Source organism: Vanessa atalanta, chromosome 14 (assembly GCF_905147765.1).
Source record: "Vanessa atalanta chromosome 14, ilVanAtal1.2, whole genome shotgun sequence".
NCBI classification, from domain to species: Eukaryota; Metazoa; Arthropoda; class Insecta; order Lepidoptera; family Nymphalidae; genus Vanessa; species Vanessa atalanta.
In genome coordinates this window covers 4,852,228-4,867,455 of record NC_061884.1, presented here as the reverse complement: position 1 = coordinate 4,867,455, position 15,228 = coordinate 4,852,228, and the positions used below count along the sequence as shown (strand labels likewise).

At 29.6% G+C, this 15,228-nt stretch overlaps 1 protein-coding gene across 1 annotated transcript; it reads left to right on the top strand.

The window, feature by feature from the left end:
* Window positions 1-2,363: 2,363 nt before the first annotated feature.
* On the top strand, window positions 2,364-4,355 carry LOC125068909. Its single transcript, XM_047678283.1, has 3 exons — window positions 2,364-2,490; window positions 2,826-3,094; window positions 3,972-4,355. The coding sequence occupies exons 1-3, from the start codon at window positions 2,370-2,372 to the stop codon at window positions 4,353-4,355; spliced, it is 774 nt and encodes a 257-aa protein (XP_047534239.1). The 5' UTR covers window positions 2,364-2,369.
* The last annotated feature ends 10,873 nt before the right edge of the window (window positions 4,356-15,228 follow it).

Here is a 15,228-nt window from a genome sequence, read left to right as displayed (position 1 = left end):
TGTTGCTCACAGGTTGATCTACGTGACACTGGTCCCTGCATGGTTAAGAAGTTATCACGACGGCGTGAAAGAAAAATTATTGCGGTCTACTAAGCGCAACAGTCAAGTAGCGGTCATATAAACTTGTCAATTATTGCGAAAAAAGTCGCAAGTATGTGTATACCTATAATTATTTGCTACATGAACGCTTTTTAACTGACTTCAAAAAAGGGAGGTTATCCGTTCGACATTATTAGAATTGAATTATATTTGAGTATGGTGATCCATTTAAATTTCCAAGCACGTGGGCTTAATTAAAATTTTAATATAACTTTTACTTTTAATATTGGAGTCCAAATATTTTTAAAAGTCTATTGTTCTTTTGTTATTTTTTCTCTTTGTCGTCAATAAGTATGTAAGAATCAAACCATATACATGGTGATGTGAATGTATTATAGATTATAAAATCTAACGTAAGCTCTATCATTTTTTTTACAATAAATAAATTCACATTTCTCTCTTGTCTTCCGTTTACGTGTTCTAAAATATGCAGTTTTAAATATTGTTATATATTGTTTATAATTTGTTACGAAAGGTTTAAATTTATTAAATCTTGATACTACACTATAATATATCATAATGAAACCAACATACTTTAAGAGCACTAGCATGGCTTTTGCTGACGAAATCTTAAAACATACATGAAATATATGAATGAGTGAACTGGATGTCTAAAATACGTACAGAAAAGCCCACGACGAATATATCTTTTTAGAAGTCACTGTAAACATTTACATTTTGAAAAAAGAAAGTAAAAAAATAACTCATTCAAACCATTTTTCAATCAATATACATTTCATATTCATTGTCTATACGCTTTTTCTGTAGGTAAACAAACAGAAACCAATAACAAGATCTTTGAACATGAAAAATATATAAATATAAAAACGCTTATATGAAAAACTACCTAAATATCGCACAAGCAGTAATATCGCTTGAGTAAGCTCTGCTTGTATTTGTTTATAATATCTCATTATGTAATAGAATATCATAGGGATAGGTACCTGAACAATCCGCGTGCGGAGTCGAGGCGGATAAATTTTAAAAACTAAAATTTTGGACCTATATTATCTTAGATGTGTTTGATGGCGATATACGCGTACCTATTAGTGTTTTGACGACCTCCGTGGTCGAGTAGTGTGTACACCGGTTTTCATGCCACTCTGAGTTCCCGGGTTCCATTCCTGGCCGAGTCGATGTAGAAAAAGTTCATTAGTTTTCGATGTTGTCTTGGGTCTGAGTGCTGTGGTACCATCGTTACTTCTGATTTTCCATAACACAAGTGCTTTAGCTACTTACATTGGGATCAGAGTAATGTATGTGATGTTGTCCAATATTTATTTATTTATTTTATGATGAGTAAATACTAACATTAATCTTATGTTGTTTAAATTTTGATGCAAAGTAATGTTTAATTTATTTTGTTTTGAATACTTTCGAAATGTTAATCTCCATATTAAATTTATCAATATCATTAAATATGGAAAGTATTATTGAAGAGTCGTTTGTACACAATTTCACTGGTCCAGATTTATTATAATTTGAATGATTACTTATAAGGGTACGATTAAATAGTAAAGTATAGTTAAACAGGTGATAAAGCTTCTTGTATGACTATCAAAGTATAGAATATCACTAATGTTCGATTTTCCTCATTTGCATAATCAAATTATAAACCAGTTTTGTACAGAACAGTGTAGCTGTCAAATGATACAATTTTCACTTATCTTCTTTAATAATAAACTAGTCAGCCGTCTTAGCTACGCAGGGGTTCAATTTACTAATAGACAAAATTATATAATATACTTAAATTTTTTTCATACCCTACAGAACTCAGGAATAGTGTAAGTACATAAAGTACATAGCTTTCTACCAGTGACTTTTTTTTAGAATTGGTTCATAAGTTTCGGAGGTCACTCCCTACATACTAACAAAAACTAATTTTCCCTTTTGTAAAATGAGTATAGATAAGGATGTACTTAAAAATACAAAACAATTCGATTCATACATATATATTAATATTGTATAGAATTTTAAGACACGCACTGACATCTATCGGAACTTTTTGGAAACTTTACGTAGAGATATATTTCTTATTAGTTTTATATATAAACGTGTACAATAAGACGTGTATAAGTAAATCAGATTTTTTGTTAATAAATAGTGTACATTAACTTATATGAGCAGCCTATATTGTGTAAAAATAATGAGACAAATTTTTACGCTCTACTGCGATGATTGCGCTTGCGCAGCCATCACATGGAGAACCGAAGCGTAGCTTAGACCCGACAGTTACATACTCTCTTTGTAGTGTCGTTTGTGATCTCAAGATGGCGTCACTTGTTATTTGTTTTCTTATGATTCAAATCGTAGCAGGAAATGAAGAATATAGAAGTGATAGTATTTTACATCACTTGAATACTGGAATAAAATTTGCTAAGGATTTTTTGGGTATGTTTCAATCATTGATACAATTTATTCATACGTTTTAGAAATGAAAACTATATTTTTATGTTGTTTCCGTTTTTTTTATTATAAAATGATACTAAAAAAATTTATAAATTATTAAGTATTTTTATTATAATTTATTTAATTAGTAGTTGTCTCAAAGTTTCTGATATTACAATTGTTTTTTTTTTAAAACATTTGAATTTTCAAGCGAGGCCAAGATTTCAACCCGCCTTTAATCAACCGTATACCATATAGGTACTGAGCCACCACGGTTTCATAAAAATCATTCAATATCATGAATATCTATTATACATAAATTAATATATTTCTTTCAGGATCCGAATCAGTTGCACTCAAAGTTGCTGATTTTGTTGTTCGTGCCTTTCAACCTAATATATCCTTAAACAATAAGCGCCCAAAACCTGACAACTCGAATGAATATAATAATAATGAAAATTATTCGGAAGAAAATAAACATAGTTACAATACAAATGAGGTTCCTTATTCGATGTCACCATTGCGTCATTTGGTACGATTGCTGGGTCTTCAGCCGAAACAAATCAGTGCAGTCGCTGTCAACGCACTCATATTTGTCGCTCAAATGGTAAGGACTTTTTCTATTGTATATAAATAAACGAAAACAGATTCAAAAACAGTAAACGTAATTATGTTGGAATTAAAAATAATAATATTTATTTTTAAATCTATTTATATGAAATATTTTTATTATCACAATTGACTAAAAAAAAATCAGTAATGTAACTAAAAAAAATGTCATAAATATTAAGATAGTTACATAGACTTATTAATTTTTTTTTAAATAATTGTTTATGGAACAGTATTTACTTATACAATTTACCGTTTTCATGACTTGAAATATAGTATGTACATATATTCACTTACGAAAGCCTTTTAAGTTAAACAAGACGTAAAACTTAACAAAGTAATCATATAATCTAATGTTAGTTGTCTTACGTACACCAATAAGTACATCTTGCAGCACGGGTCACTCAAATCACAATACTAATGAACGGTGTTAAAATTAATCAGTCTTAGGGAGTGAATAGATCTATAATATCATAGTATCGGCAAGCTTAATACTTGGTTAAACCTAAAATATTCCCATGAATTTATTGTAATGTATTTATATATTTTTTATGATGTATCTACTATGTTTATAGCAAAGATTATTTTTAAATTATTAATATCTTATTTTTAAGAACAAAAACGTTATAATTTATATTTCGCTTAAAATATTTATTGAGCAGTATTAAGACTGCGTTAATATATCAATATAACGGCAATATACACCAAAGTTAGATTGAATAATATGAAAAGTCTTATGTCACTCGTGCTGACTGTTTTTCGTATAGTTCTGCTTGTATTCACTGGTAGCTTGTATTCACTGATACATAACTTCAGATTGCATAATATGTTTAAAACAAAAAGAGTAAATAAATGATAAACATTTATCTTTTTAGATCACAACGTTCTTGGCAGGGCCTAGACGTACTAACAAACCATACCGATCGGAGGATTTTACGCAATGGATTCTTAATAAAAATTCAAGAAAACTTCAAGACCTTTTAGCGACAGCTAGAAATGATTCTCTGCCAAATTTGATAGACGATCTTATTCTGGAACAGGAATCTGAAGAAGAAACTAGTTGTATTCGACTTTTTGTTTGTAAAATAACACCATTTATAAATAAAATGCAAGAAGCGGTTTTTGGTGAGAAAAGAGATGATTTTGATAAAACTCACGGTGCATCTTTTTTGTATAGACATCTACCCACAAACGACGAATTTCTTGCTAAAAGTGAAATATGTGAGGAAAAACACAAAGAATGTAAACTATATGAGTAACTCTATTTATCCACACGTTTCTATTTCATCATTATGTACGGAACTAACAAAATGTTAAACAAATTGTAAAATACTTATTTATAAAAGTTGTTTAGCAAAACGTTTAGTGAAACAGTGATTTCTCTCTTTCTATCATCCTAGATTTAAAAATCGAATTTTATAGTTAAAATCTCAGATAAAAGAGGCAAGATAAGAGGCAAGACCGCGCAAAATATATAGTAAGCCAATAAATAAATGATTAAAGAGAAATAGAAAATCAAAAGCGACGCTATTTCCCGGTAGTACAAAACAACGAATCTTTTTGTAATAAAAATATAAAGGTAGTTCCTTAATTTAACATTTTTAAAGTGATTAACAAATTATCAATAACTACGCGCTACCAGAAATTTGTACTCCTTTTTGTTATTGAATTCTCTTGTTACTTTACTTCATAATGTTAAACACACTTCATGTGCCTTCATTCATGAGGTTAAAGCTTTTAACATTTCTACCCTTAGAAACTTTGATAAATTATTATAAAAAATAATTTATCAAATGCTTATTTATACACAAAGTATTATTTTCGTACTTATTGCAAATTCAAATAAATAAATAATAATTTGAAATATTTTATTTATCACATTTTATACTGGTGGAATCGATTTTTTTTTTACGCTGTTATTATATTTTATTTTAAATTCATAAATAGATACATCCTTTTTGAATTGGTATTTTCTAACACTGTTATAAGTAAACATACTCAAGTTCTTTTTATGCATTTTATCATGTGCTAACAAATATGATTATTGCACATTACACAACATCTGAGTCGACGATGTCAATAACCTCTAGAAGAAACGATTTTTATACCAGCTTATTTTTGTTTAATTAAACATTATGTAATGTGTCTGTGGCGAGAGACTGCATGGCGTAGAGAGCATGTCGCTAGGATCTGTGAAAGTCAAAACTTCGTAAAAAGTTATATAATAAAGTAAGCCTACAATAATAATGACAAGTAATTATAGGAATAAATACCAAATCATCAACTTTTTCAAAACAAGCAATGAACTCTTAAATAAAGTGTTATAAACACAAATATACAGAAATTATATCTGTTATGCCCATTGCTTAATCATAACTAGAACTTACCTAGGTAATCAATCGATTAGTATTTAAATTTGAGGAAAACATAAATAAATTTGCTTGTTTCAAACCTCCATTTTTTCTACTTTTATTTCCAACATTTTTATTAATCAAACTATTATATCTATAAAACCTATAGAAAAGGGTACAGTAAAGTAGGTACAATATTAATTATAAAGTAAAAGTACATTATTCGTATTTTAAAATAAAAAGTATTGACTATCTTAATAATCAAATACAAAAATAACAACTGTATTAAAAAATATCACACCATAGATATGTCATTTACCTAATGTTTGCTTACTTTTAAAAGTGCAAATTAACGAATGTCAATAATTTAACAGTTATATAATAATCGGTGATGTAATAATTAGATAATGGTAGATCGATGGCCGAGTGAGTGAATGGTGTTACATAAGGAGAATTTAAGTAGGTGCAAGAAGAAAGGCCATCGGTCGCCGGTGAAAAGCTTACTGGCAAAAGTTCGTCAGAGATACGTTGATAATCCCACAGAATAAATGCATTAAATTTTTATTGTATTTTTTATTTTATTTTAACATACTATGTCCCTTACCTATATAAAGACACTGAGGAAAAATCAACATTCGTCTCAGTCATTAGATATTTATAGACATATTTTCTCATAATTTTGAATAGCGATAGCTTAAACCATATGCAATAACCAATTCACCAAAATAATTACGTACATATACCTACAATCTACGTTATGTAGATATACGTAATTAGGTAGCCAGTCAAAAGTGCAGCTAATCTTTAAATGCATTTAAATAATACTCGTATGAAAAGACGCACAGCAAATGAAGTCAATGCAAGACGAAGTCTCATCACGATAATTTCTTCTATTAAATTTCACTTTAATTTGACTCACAAGTAAAATATAATAAACGGATAAATATAGGCATTTCGTGCTGCCAATGTGCGCCAGAGAAAGTGGTGGTCACACGGCCAAGTAAAAAGTAGACGAATTTTGTTTAAAACAAAAATACAAGCGCAAAATGCGGACATTCACCTGAATTAGCAAGAGTCAAACTCTTTAATTTTAACAAGAAAAAAAAATATTTTATATAATGTAAATATATAAAGACTTATAATTATTGAATGTCTGTATTATTGGTCATTTTCAGCAATACATATGTATTTTTAATTGTTTTTATATAAGTAAATTATGAATTGAAACATTTATAAATAAAGACTTTTTGTAAAAGTATTCATTCAAACATTTTTATTGATGATAAAACTAACTACTACAGGAAGTTTCCTTAACTGCTATATTTTTTGTAGCCTACCTTTATTAATACTTATTAATTAAAAATTATATCTGAAAATCCATTGAAAACTATGAATTTGTCATGTACGAGTATGATTCTAATCATAAATTAACACGGTTCTTGATATCTCAAATGAAAATTTAGATGCAGTTTGTAGGTTCTCAAATAAAACATAACATTTTACAGGCGATTAAAAGTTTTATCCAAGTAAATATATAAATCTATAATCCTTCAACTATATACCATATGTCGTGTATGCACTTTAGGGTGCACGATACAGATTATTTTTCATAATCAACCCACCAATACTGCATCCCATTAGTAAAACGCAGCTATTTAACCGCTTTGGGATATTTGACTCTTCTTATTAATAGGTAAAATATATGAAACGAAGTATGTCATTTGTGAAAATAGAAGAAAACAATTGTTATGCTATTTCCTAGTATTTTCTCTTCACATGAAATGGTAATTTAAAATCATAAGGTATTGTTGTTTTGTACCTACGAATGATCTGTCCTGGTTCACATTTAGATCAAACTTCACTTTCTATACAATATTACAGAGGTATTTGTTTGTTTATCAACTGCCTCGCTTGTTTAGTGGCTGGCTACCTTATAAGCCTGACGCCGGGCCAATCGAGAAATTCTCAGTAGGAGTCTGGAATCTGGAAGTTAGGAATATTGGAACAAGCAGCCGTTGGTCTTGCACCTGAAGTCCTTTAGATTGGTCTAATTTAGCATAGCATCAGATTACTGTAGTAATCTAATACATCTTTCCTCACTTAAGTGAGGAAAGATTTAAAAGGGAAACACTATTTTATTTTAAAATATTTTCGTAGTTTCTGGTAAGTCAGGAGCACATCATCACATTTCTCAAAACCTTAAATATTACAATTTAAGTTGTCACTAAAATATCGATTAGAGTAAAGGTTTCTAATAATACCACATAGCCGAGATGGCCCAGTGGTTAGAACCCGTGCATCTTAACCGATGATTTCGGGTTTAAACCCAGGCAGGCACCACTGAACTGAACTGAATTTCATGTGCTTAATTTATGTTTATAATTCATCTCGTGCTCGGCGGTAAAGGAAAATATCGAGAGCAAACCTGCATGTGTCTAATTTCAACGAAATTCTGTCACATGTGTATTCCGCCAACCCGCATTGTAGCAGCATGGTGGAATATGCTCCAAACCTTCTCCTCAAAGGGCGAGGAGGTCTTTAGCCCAGCAGTGGGAAAATTTACAGGCTGCTAATGCTAATAATATTATAATGTGTATTCCTTTTTAATATTTTTCTGCCATTAAATTATCAATTAATGTTCTATCGGATTATGCACTGTACCTGTGTTTGCGAACACACGTAGGTACACATTCTAATATTTCCTGCGCAGTTAGTACCTTTATGTACGTATTAATTAACTTTAGTAAACGTAAATTCATGCTACGTACTCTAAAATGTAAATATGGAAAAATTTAGACAATTAATTGTTTACTTAACGTAAATATAACTTACCACTTACAACAAGTCTATTCTTGTGGATCTTGTCTGCAATCAGTTTAAAAAAAATTATTTTAATGAAAGATTATTACCAGAATATAGTGCGCTTTTACTTTGATCTTTAAGTCAAATAGTAATAGAAAGTTTTGCGATGGTAACAAAAATAAGTTAAGCTGATGACAAGTATTTGTTTGTGATATAATAAAACTAGCTACCGATTTCGGTTTCACGCATGTACAATATAGAACTTTTAGATTGAAAGACAGACATAAAAAGAAAAACTCTTGTTTGTTCCAGCTAGGGAAGTTGAAATTATCGACGTTTCCCTACAGTAATATGCATGTTTTATATAAACCTTCCACTTAAATCACTCTTTTGATGAAAGCCGCATCAAAATCATACAGACTGCGAGTTTGATTTATATTATGTAGAGACGATATTATCTTTTACTAAGTATATAAACTTACGATACTCGTGATGATTTATTCTTCTCATTATCACTGACTGGCTGAACTTGCGACATTAGCCGTCAAACAGTCATCCATATTTTACCCCCTCAAGGTATAAATTAAAAACGTAGCCAAATTGCATCTAAGTCGGTTCAGTGGATTAAGCGGGAAGAGGTGACAGACACAGCTACTTTCACATTTATAATATTAGTATTGATAATTAAATAATTTTTGAAGGATTCATTAATGTATACCTCAAAGAATATTCATATCTCATAATATATTGAATATTATAGTGAACTCAAGACATACAGTATCTTGCGTTTATTGTATTTTAATCAAACAAATATCACAGTTACATAACTCATTTTAATTTTGGATCTATTAGTCAGGTACCTTGCCTGCGTTTTTCAAATATTGTTATAGGTGTGATGATAAGGCGATGCGACTATGGCAATCGGAATGCGGCGTGTCCTTCTAGGTCAGCGGCCCGATAATAGACTGTCATTGACCAGTAAGAATGAAAGCCAACATTTCGCTGTCCTACTGCCCTACTGGGGCGGTTACTGTTGATAATGACTTATTTACATCCACTTTTTATTATCTATCAATAAATATTTTGTATATTTTTAGTACTTTTGTTAGTTAAATTTAGCGTGTAGTTTCTTTTTCCAAGATGAATTTCAATGTGAATTATAATCGATGACATTTTAAAGTTTTATTATTAATTTTCAAGCTATTTAACAAAGAAAACTTGCGTAAAAACAATTGTAATCCAGTTTTCTTTCTTGCACATTATAAGGGCGCAGATTCCGGGATTATGCGTTCAAACTTGTGTCGGGCCATTAAACATATTGAGTTTTTTTTTCAGGATGCACGAAATGCAGTCGCAATACAAAAACATTGTTTTAAGTAAAAAAACGAAAAACAATCGCCGAATATTTATATATACCTGTACATTTACTCATATTGACAATTTTTTCCTTGAAAATCCTAAATTGAGACTGTCAAGGTAAATAAACTTTATTTTCAGCGTTTATTTCACCACGCCCTTTGCGGCTGCATAGAAATTGCTTAGTTATAATGAGAACTCGACACAATTTCAACAAGTTCCGCTTATTATAAATAAACTGTATTTTTATGTTTTCCTATTCATAAATGAGTTTATTATATTTTATATCATTGTAGTATTACTTATATGTGATCAAAGCCATCTACAAACACTACACACTTTAATTTTAGAAAGAGTTAACGTTATATGCTTATATGTATTCATACGATTATTTTAAGGCTCAACAACAAATTGAAAGTGAAATAAGAAACTTACGTAAACATTTCATTTAGTAAATTTACTTTATAATTGCAACGGGTTATTATTAACTCTTACTATTAAAATATTGTTTATGTAAGACATAATATAACATTAATTAAATATTTACATTTTGTTTCAAAATTAATATGCGAAGATCGAAAATTATCGCATTTTTATGCTAAATTTAGTATAAAAGTAATTGTAGCTTATAGGTATAATTGTGTCGAAAAGTTTTTTTTTTTTTTTGTCATAAAAATCACTTAAATTTTATTGATCTAGAATAAAGCATATTTTAATTTTTAGTATATTTTATACCAACCAAGTGTAATAGTACATAGAAAATTGTTATAAGCTGTTCAAACGAAGTTTTTCTTATCAACCACTCCCTTCTCTATATCGGCGATACAGCTTGACCATTTGCTTCAGAGAAATGTAAGTCAAGCATACATTCCAAGTTTACAGTTACCCTCCGTCCTCTAAGAGATGCAAATTGATAAATACACTCTCGCAGGTGTCGGTATAGAGGTGAAGTTACACATAAGTGTGAATTAGGGATAATTTAGAAATTTAGCTTTTCAGTGTGTTATTTTACACGGCGCAATACAGCTAGCTGAAAGCAAATAAGTACTTACTTACTAAATATTTTTTTATCAGTTTTACTCCATTCGTAAAACTAAATTATATTTTGTGTCAAGAACACATCAACGTAATGATTTCATTTAAAATTGATAAGAAATGTAAAGAAAGGTGACAAAAATCGTGAAGCAAAATTCTTTTTTTCCTTTATTTAATACATACATATTTTACGTATTTTTATACAGAAAACCTTTCATCGAAGTTGAAGTAACGTGTTCGTATTTCCCCGAATAAGAAAGTTGCGTTGACTCACGCTTGTTGCGTATAATACTGTATCTTGGAGCATACTATCAACATCTCCATAAAATACAATATTCAACATTCCCAAAACAACGAAATTATGAATTCCTACTCGTAAAATTGTTAGACGTAGTGAGTCATACCTCTAATATGTTATCCTAAATGTTATAATTTTTGTTTCTTGTCGATTTCGAAAGTTCATAATTATTGTACTTTATCGATTGAGTAATTTGGCGTATTGGCCAAGGTAATGCAAATCTATTCAGATATGGACTCCGACTATATTTACAATCGTATCCGTAATCCTATCATATTGTAAATATCTGAAAACTAATATTCCAAACACAAAAGTTTACAAGATAAACTTTTGTCAACATAATTTAGGTAGTTGTAAACAAATTCTCTGAAGTCTATTTGTTTTGGAATATATCAAATCATTAAAAATTTGCAGAATTGTGTACGTTTCATCTCATTGCCTTTGATTAGACGTTATAGAGTATGTACTATTAAGTATATTTAACAGTACCTACCGCAGAAGGCTATGTACGACGAGGTATCGTCTATGCGGGACTCCAACGAACTGTTATAATAATTACGGACCTATAAAGTAATTAAAAGTAAACAAATAACTTATATAAGGATATTAATACCTACATGTTTTTGTTCAACAATTACATTTTTTTTATGTAAAATAAATGGAAAAAACTACATAGGACTACCTACTCAGTTGTGAAGAAAAAAAATGTATGGAACTTGTGTACTTATTTAGTGGGAGAGCTCTGTGCAAGCCCGTCTGCTTAGGTACCACCACCTCATTAGTTATTCTACAGTCAAACAAAAAACTTAATTGACAACAACAACATAGTAAAATAAGTATTTATTAACAAGATTTTAGAAGTATACTTGCTTCTAGAATCTTGTTAAATATTACTCATATATCTTATTATATAAATTTACAGACCAATGCAGTTACTTACCCATTATTTTAATAGACTTAACAAAATGCTTTATGGTAGATGAAAAACACTTCCTATCCCATAAAATACTTTAGGTATGAAAAAGGCTGTGTTCACCTTTTTCACCTTATTGGTATAAGTCATCGAATTATTTCGTCATATCTTCACAAAGCAATATAAAAATTAGGTATATTTTTGTGGTGACTGATAAAGCAACCGAAACGCAAAAGTTTATAGGAATATCCGCTTATTTTTATAAGTTAATCGTAAGAAAGTGAATATTTAAAAATAAACAAAGTCTAAATCACTTTTTAATTTAAAATTTATTTAAAAAAGTAAGTCGACACGAACTAAATTACGACCTCACGGAGAGATAAAAGGTAAGAAAAAGTTTACAAGTACAAATAAGCTATGAAATTATCGACAGTTAATTTGTTCAAGTAATGTTAATTTCAAGTTTATTAACTTTTAAATATTTTTCAGCACAGGTTAATACTTCGTATAACAGCAAAGCTTAGTATTGTGTTCTAGTTCCCAAGGTTGACTTGAAAATTTAAGTCACAAAATGGGACATTGATAAAAATCTTACGGTTTTCTCTTTCATTCAAAGAATGAATGTAAACATACTGCGTTAAATCTTGCAACTTCAAGGACACGAGTGAAAGGGGGCAAATATTTTCCTCGACGCTCAACCAGAATCCGTTGGAAAGTACATACATTCATATTATTTAATCATATCATTAATTCTCGAAATTTATGCAATTCATTATTTTCTTAAAGAAATAAAAAAAATAAAACAGTTCATTCTATACTTAATTGTATGGATTAAGTATAGAATTATTATTTTTTTTTAAAAAGTAAATACAAGACGGTTTTTATGTAAATCTATTCAATAAAGAACTCAAATACTTAGATCTATAATGTCATCTTCTCCTTTGTTTGTCGACCGATTTTCTATTTCTTGTTTTGATTACTATTGACGAAAAAATAACTAAAATAAGAGTAATAAAATATTAATATTCTTACTCAAATTTTTAATAACGATTATTAGCAAATAATTAAGGTATTTACTTCAGACAAATAAAAAAACTTTTTGTTAAAAATATTTATTGAAAAAACCAAAACCTTAAAGAAACATTCAGTGTATAAGCAACAGTTACTCGGAAAAAAATAAACAAGCATCATAATAAATTCTAACGATCGAGCTCGAAAAGGCTATACACTTACCGTAAACATCCGCAGTTTTGCTTATACCCAATAAGTAAAAAACCGTAGTTGTGACCTTTGTACCTGTGAAATATAAATGAAATATATATTCAATCGTAACACAAATATTTAATAGATTAATATAATAAATTTACTCTCATACAAGATTTATATTGCATCACAATATTATATGATTTTCAATTTTAGGTAGCCCATAGACAATTATTACCACCTTTATTAACTTTATATTTTCATAACTATTCATTGTTAGGACATATTCCTAAAAAATAATCTTCAAGTAGGTGACAATTTCGCAGTATTGCTTAATCTCATTATACGGCAATACTCAACTCGCGTTAGAACTTTAGATATTGGTTTTATAGAGCATCAAAATAAAAAAGTCAAATAAGCAGTAATGATTTGGAATATTTTGTGAATCCTGAAATAATATTTTAACGTAGCATCGGGTATATTAAGACGATTTTGGATGCGCTTTGTGTAAAGGCTACATGAAGCTATTGTAAGCCAAAATCAAAGCCTTGCCTGGCATATTTGTCTTATTATTAATGTGCCTGTAATTGAAAAAAGTGTATTGAGATCTTTTTTGCAACAAATTACCTTAAAACTATGCGTATCGATGTTATTGGTTACGGCGCGGGCGCTGATTCTGAAACTGAGCCTTAATTACGAATCGCAAATGCAATAACAATCACCAGAAAACTTTAATGGTGAAAAAAAATCAACACGATGATGGTTTTAGTATTTACATATTTAACTTTATTGTCATTGTGATGATCAAGGAATACTTTGTAGGTAGTTACAGGCTATGCTCAGTTACTACAATCAATCTTTGTCCCTATTGTTATTCAAAACATACAAAAAACTACTTATAATATACTAAGTTAAATGTATAAGGATCACAGATATTAGTTTTTCACTTAATTTAAAATTTTAATTAATGTGACCATTCTATTATACTTAATAAAACTAATCGTACATTGAAAATAGTAAACTTAAGGAGTCAACTATATAATAGTCCTAATCACTGCATTAAACACTACAATTAAAATAGTATCTAAATATAAGACACACCAGCCGCGACCAATTTTTGAAGTGCTAGATGCTGCATCACGCACATACATTTTATTCGCATATTTATTCCTCTAACCAAAAACTAAGCACAACTACCTCTTAATTTAGGACATTTGCAATATATAAAGTATGCTAGATATCAGGTACTGTAGATTATTTTATTTTAAATATATTATTATTTCACTGTAATGCTATGTCATAAATTATGTTTATATCTGCCTTGTACACCCTTACCTCTTTCTATATCTGTTTCTTTCCTCTATCTTAAGTTTGCCTGGAAGAGATCGTTGTTATAGCAATAAGGCCGTCTCTTGTGCATCTTTCTGAAATGTAACTAGATCATGTGTTTACTGGTATACAATAAAGAGTTTTTTGTTTTTCTTTTGATTAATGTTAATTTTGATAGTTACAAAACGCGTACTTCTGATTAACAAGACTCTTCAAGCTCGAAGAACTAATATAAATCATGAGGAAAGAAATCAATATGTAATAACCGTACCAAGACTATACTTACATAAATTAATGCACACAAGAAAGATGCACTGATCTACTTTGGAAAATGTTATGAAGATGACAAAAAATAATGAACAGCGTGTGAATAGACGGTTACGATCAGAGGCTGTCGCTTGATATACTTAGGCATGTATTTACACCTGTGTTTAGAAGTGATCATATAACTCACCCTAAATGCTGACTTTATCACAATGTAGAATTTTTTATATTCAGAATTGTAAACCTTATATTTTAGTTGCATATAGTCAATCTGAAATCAATCAAGGATTATTTTACAATCTTACCCACTCATTGTACAGTAACGAGTACCTGTAACAAAAAAAAAAATTATAAATCAACTAAATTTCATGTATGATCCTTCTTGACAGACGCCTATTACATAGCTGAGATAGAATAACACTATACAAACTATGTCCTTGTCAAGGACTCGGAGAACGCGAGTTCCATGCAACGGGATGAACAGGTTGGACACACAGACGGATGGACGGACTAGCACAGTTAGCTATTGCTTTTGTATCTGGGTCATCCTATATATATGTGAAGTTCAAGGCGCACCACTC